The sequence below is a fragment of the Benincasa hispida genome, chromosome 1, assembly GCF_009727055.1.
Source record: "Benincasa hispida cultivar B227 chromosome 1, ASM972705v1, whole genome shotgun sequence".
Classification (NCBI taxonomy): domain Eukaryota; kingdom Viridiplantae; phylum Streptophyta; class Magnoliopsida; order Cucurbitales; family Cucurbitaceae; genus Benincasa; species Benincasa hispida.
The window spans coordinates 1,560,417-1,566,765 of NC_052349.1; the positions used below are offsets into that span (position 1 = coordinate 1,560,417).

Here is a 6,349-nt window from a genome sequence, read left to right on the forward strand (position 1 = left end):
GAGAGATAGACCAATGTGGGTACGGTGGAAATCTCACGTGCGCCTCCTCACACGAGGCGCGCATGTGCGTGTGATTATTATTTTTTTAAAGAATTATTATTATTAATTGATTTTATTTTATTATTATTTTTCAACGCTCCACGTGTCACAATAAGCTGGCTTGAAGAATATAGGAGGTGTTTAGTTCAAGGGTTGGGATTGAATGGGTTATGCATCTTAAGCCCAACACTTTAGGGGCATGAATTTAGGAAGCCTTGGTTTTCTACATCCTTTTCCAGGGTTTACTATTCAAACATGGGTTATCCTTTTTTTTCATTTAATCTAAGAAGTACATCGGTCAACCTCCGAACACCACTTTCGGTGACCACCGTGGTCAACTTCGGCCACCTCCCTCCGACGACCGCCGCCAGCCAACTTTAGTTGCCACCCTCTGACGACCATTGCGACCAACTTCGACAGCCACCTTTGGAAAACGCCACCAACCAACTTCGGTACCACCTCCGACAACCGCCGTCGACCAACTCCGACCACCACCGACCAACTCCGGTCACCATCTCTTGCAACCATCATCGGCCAACTCCGACTGCCACCTCGACGATTGCTATCGACCAACTCTGGCCACCACCTTGGTGACCGTCGTTGGCCAACCTCCAGTCGCCACTGGCCAACTCCGACCACCATCAACCAACCTCTGGAAACCCTCTTCCCCCCAGGTAAAATTTCGGCCACCAACTCCATTAGCCACCCTCTGACTACCATCTCCAGCGACCGCTACCAATCAACCTTAAAACATTAATAAAAATACTCTTAGTTTATAACAATCTACACAAATTTGTATATAAAAACATTTTTAAAAAAGAACTGCAATACAGATATGTTTTTTTTATTTTAATGAGTTTTTATCAGAAGTGTTTAATTAAAAATAAAATTTTGAAGGATACCTTTTTTCTAAGTCATTCCAAACACACCAATAAACTGCAATTGTATATATTTATTTAGGTTATATGTGTAGAACTATATATATTTGAAAGCTCTAATTTAATTTAATAACATTTTAATTTTTTTTTTGTTGGTCAATTTAACTAGTTCAAAGATTTAAAATCATTTTCTAAACGTAAAGACTTAAAATGTTTAAAATAATTTAGCGACCAAATAAAAACTAAAATTCAGAATTTATGATTTTTTTATTCCTCAAATATAATTTGATAAGGAAAACAAAAGTATAGTTTTTCAATCAATGAATTTAATATTAAAATGTTAGTTTATTTCAATTTTAAGTCAGCGTATTATGATAAAAAAAAAAAATTGACATTTTCAAATTAGTTAAAGTGATAAAAGTTTATGAAATTTTATTTCAAAATCTAGTAAGATTAAAATATTAAATTATTAAAACAATAGATTAAATAAAATTATAATTTTAGTTAAAATCTCTATTTCAAATTTTTTTTAAAAAAAATATTCTTCTAAATTTTTTAATTTATTTTAAACTTAGTTATATTAAAATAATTAAGATGAAAAAATTTAAACTAATCTAAAATCTAACCGGTGATTAAATACAAAAAAATATTTCACAAACTAAATATTTATAAATCTGCACTTCATTTCCAAACTACTTAAGTCAAACAAAGTTTCTTAAATACAGACTTCCAAAACTTGCATTTTTTCTTAAAACTCAGATTACCTAAACCTTCCAATCTCAGCTTAACATTTCCAGGTTTAAGATTCCAAACATGCACGTCAAACACCCCATAGAGATTGGTACGATGGGTTTCCAGGAAGGAATGGGGGAATGATTTTGACGAGCAGAACGGAGAACGCTGTAAAAGCTATGGTGGTAGAGGAAAATTTGTGATGTTTGGTTCCTTAGAAAGACCCAGAAAATTTCTGGAAAATTTTCAAGCAATAACTAATGAAACCCCTGGTAAATTTTAATTTATTGTGCGTACGCGCGCAGGCACGTGCGTGTCAAAATCAAAATATAGAGTCCAATCCACAAAATTTGATCATTTCTATTCTTTTAGAAGTTTCTTTGAATTTGTAATAATTTGAGATACGCCTTTCCTTAACATTTAAGGTTTTAATAAATTAAATGTTTAGAAGCTGCAAACTCTTGCGAAACTACTATATATTTCACAACCATCTCTAATTTCTTTCCACATATATATACACACACGTATAAGGGTATACATTTGAATTGAGGGTATTTTTTGGACCAACACGAAAATTTTCGGATTAATTTGATTAGCTATCCAAATGATCCAAATAAAGTTTTCAATCCAATCCTTAAAATTTGGATTAGGTTTGGTTGGATTGTCGGGTTATAACCTTTTTTAAAAGAAAAATATGTAAATTTATATAGAACACATGACTAATAATTAATATCTCATAAAATTAAGATGCTAGATACCAAATATCTATGATATTTATTGTAAACTTTAAACAATGACAAATATCATAACAATTTTAAAAGAAAAATATTTTAAATTCAAAAAGTAATCAATACAACAAAATCAAACTTTAAACAAAGAGGGCATGGGCTGAGCTCGCAAGGGGGTGCTAGATGAGATTGGGCAACGATGGGTGGGGTTGAGTAGGTATGGGGCATGGCACGCCCGCGAGGTGGGGCTGAGTGGGCATGGGACACGCACACAGGCGGCTGGGTGGGCGGCTCAACAAAGCAGCCACGCCGTCCTACCTATTTAAAGTTTGAGAATAGGTCGAGGGCGTTGCGCCCCCAATGCCTCTAATCATTGGCTTTACCCGATAAAACTCGCCCGATTATATATATATAACGGGTTGGGTTGGGTCAATCCAAATTTTTTTTAGCCAACCCACAATCCAACCCAAAATTCAACCCAACCCAACCCTTACATTTTGGGTTGGGTAGTCCGAATTGTTCGGGTTAAGTTATTTGAACATCCCTACACACGTACATTATAATCTACTCAAGATTTTCTCATATTATTACCTTTCTTTTGTAAAATAAATAAAGAGAATGAAAAATAAACTCAAGATTCTAACGATTTTTTAAATATTTATGAATGTTCAAACTATCAAAGGCATACTTCAACGATAACTGTATGATCATATAACATTTAGTTGTTCAATAATATTTTTAATATCTTAAATAGAAAGCATCAAAGAATTTGAACTCATTCTCATTCTCCATAATCTCTTGCGGTTCAAATGTAATTTTAACAATAGTTTGGACGGTAAATTTACACATAATAAAGAATAATGTAATACTAACTATATCTATATTCTTAAATGTCTCATTCATGAGAATAATGAGTACTACCATTCACACCTATCTTCCAACCACTCCTTATCTAATGCAACTAATTTTGATAAGCATGATTCTAGAGAGAGAGAAACCTACAGAAAGAAAGGAAAAATTCCTATATACAATTATATGGATATTACTCTCATTAATTAATTGTCATGTCAATATCTTTTAAAACTAATAAGATCCAACAACATTAAACAATTCTTTATAAAATAAAATAAAAAAAGTTACTCATGCGTAAATACGAGAACTAGGTAATACGCGAGTACTAGAAATTTTATCGCGAAAGATTAGTTAGATTAACATTGTTATCATTATATGAAAAGTTTGTGGAAGATCGAACCATCATTCTTATTCATCAATTTAATCTAGGGGTGTATATGGGCTGGATTGGGTTGAAGATGTTTTTAGGATCCACCCAAAATTTCGGATTGGTTGGGTTAACAACCCAAATGACCTAAATAAAGTCTCCGTTGGGTTGGGTTAGGTTATCGAATTATAACTTTTTTTTCTTTTTAATTAAAAATATGTAAATTGACTAATAACTAAAATTTCATAAAATTTAAATGTTAAATGTCAAATATCTATGATATTTATTGCAAACTTTAAACAAAGATAAATATTATAACAATTTTAAAAATATATATTAAAAAATCACAAATTAATCAATAGAAAGTAATCAAACTTTAAACAAAGATGTATATATATTATTAATATATATAAAATTCGAATTGCATTAGGTGAACCCAAATTTTTTTTAACAACCTGACCTAATCGAACAAAAATAGAAAAAGTTGAACTCAACCCACCTAAAGACAAAACTAACCCAATCTAAATCTTACATAATTAATTATATGGTTCGGATTATTTGAATGGTCGGATTATTCAAACACTCCTGATAGTCATATTTATACAACCGCAATGAAAATTTGGTCCAATAGTAAATGGGATGATGTTTACACAAAAGCTATCATAACAAAGATCCATTGATTATATATATATATATATATATATATCTTTTCAAATATGGGAATAAGAATAAATAAAGTTCGAAAGAAAATCGCGTGCCCAGTTGGACGCGTCGACGCAACGCCAAGGCGGTTGGATACTCTTTGATCGTACAAAACAAAAAGGCAGAGAAATTGGGTTTCACAAATCAATCTCTGATTTGTAGGTTTCTGTTTCTTCTGTTCGCCATTTTTACGGAGCACACCAGAATCTCTCTTACGTGATCTCTCTCTCTCTCTCTTATTTTTCTTCTTGTTCTCTTTGATTTATTCTCTAGTTTCTGTGGTTTTGTTTCAATCGCATCCTTCGTTTTGTGGATTTGTTGGTAGGAGGATTTTTCTGTCTCTGCGAACTCTGTTTGATTCCGGTTTCTGGTTGTTATGTACATCTTTCACTTTGTGCTTTGTGTTAGTCGCGTATTCATCTTATTTTGTTTTTCTATTGTGATCATGTTCTCGTGAATTTCACTCCGATGCTTTTCTTTTTTCGCTCTCCGGCAATTTTTGGACTGATTGCTGAAAATTGACTGCATGTACGGTTACTTTTAATAGATAATTTCATCTGACCGCGAGTTTGTCGGTGTTCATCTGCGCGAGTTTGTCGGTGTTCATCGTTAATCGCCATGATAGATAACGACGTCCAGTGTTTAGAGTTGTTGATCCATAGTTCTGTTGCGAACTTTTGATGAATTGATGTTAAATTAATGGTGGATATGATTTTACCGGATAATAGGTTGAAGTAATGGCTTGAATTATGGTTTCACATCATGTGTATAGAATTGTAAATTTCGCTCGAGTTAATCTTATTTGATCCTGTTTAATTTTAGTCCGTCTTGAGTTTTGTTTGGCATCAATAGAGAATCAAATGAACCTGCAGTTTGAACCTCAATCAATAAATGATTCTAAAGATGACCAATCAATAAATTGAATGACATATATCATCCTCTTCATTTTTGCAGTGATATTTATGGCCTTAAAATTTCTGTTACCCTCCCTCTACAAAATTTTCCCCGATCTTCTAAAGATTATATGCCTGATATAACAATCTTTTGTTTCCAGTTCATAGTTTGGTTTACTACTCTTGGAAACTTGAAGAAAAATGGGAGGTGGTAAGGAAAATGACAGCAATGACAAAGGCCTGTTTTCAAATATGGCGGGGCTTGCTGCAGGGCTCCACTATGCTCGTCCTCATGGATATCCACCACCATACGGTGGAGCTGGATATCCCCCTCCGGGAGGGTACCCCCCGGCTGGGTATCCCCCGGCCGGTTATCCTCCTTACGGTGGACACCCTCATGCAGCCTATCCTTATCAAGGCGGATACCCCCCCGCTGGTTATTCTGGCCCCCATCATTACCCTGGTATTATCTGTTTTGATGACACTGTTTGTTAGTAATCTCCTTTTGTTGATTAAATATGTGGGCACTAATGGTCGAGATTTAGGATAAAGAAGGAAGAAGAGAGCCTCTTAAATCAGATTAGATTTATTCACATACACGCATACATATATATAGAGTACTATAAGAACTAGCTAACACGTTCAACTGACAGTTGAACTATGCGTCATGAGTTTTTATTTGTGCTTTGTTTTTCAGGCCATGGATACGGACACGGTATGGGAGGATTGTTGGCTGGTGGAGCAGCTGCTGCAGCCGCTGCCTATGGCGCTCATCATCTTGCGCATGCACGCCCATTTGGCTTTGGTCACGGAAAATTCAAACATGGGAAGTTCAAACATGGGAAATTTGGAAAGCGTTGGCATGGAGGCAAATTCAAGAGATGGAAGTGATAAATTTGCCACAACTATATGTCTGACGTATATCGTTACACCGTGAGTTTTGAGTCCAAAACCTGATAAATAAATGTAGCGTTTTAATGACTTTTTTTGGTTTTTGACAATGGTATTTTAACGCTTCTGTTTTGGTTGTTGTGGCTTCTTTATGTAAATAATGAAACTGATCTCTTTTTTTTAATCTCTTTTTCTTTCCTTTTTTCCCCTTCCATTTATAGACGTGGAATGAAGTTTTTATAATTGAGTATGTACTCTGTATAATCT

At 34.2% G+C, this 6,349-nt stretch overlaps 1 protein-coding gene across 3 annotated transcripts; it reads left to right on the plus strand.

Annotated features, from left to right (window-relative positions):
* Positions 1-4,309: 4,309 nt before the first annotated feature.
* On the plus strand, positions 4,310-6,266 carry LOC120074180 (glycine-rich protein A3). 3 transcript variants are annotated; one of them, XM_039027224.1, is made up of 3 exons: positions 4,310-4,619; positions 5,353-5,654; positions 5,889-6,266. In XM_039027224.1, exons 2-3 carry the CDS (start codon positions 5,393-5,395, stop codon positions 6,080-6,082), a joined length of 456 nt encoding a protein of 151 aa, XP_038883152.1. In that variant the 5' UTR covers positions 4,310-4,619; positions 5,353-5,392; the 3' UTR covers positions 6,083-6,266. The 3 variants fall into 3 exon arrangements, with proteins under 3 accessions (XP_038883152.1, XP_038883140.1, XP_038883161.1); XM_039027212.1 differs by having other exon boundaries at positions 4,311-4,514; XM_039027233.1 differs by having other exon boundaries at positions 4,317-4,456.
* The last annotated feature ends 83 nt before the right edge of the window (positions 6,267-6,349 follow it).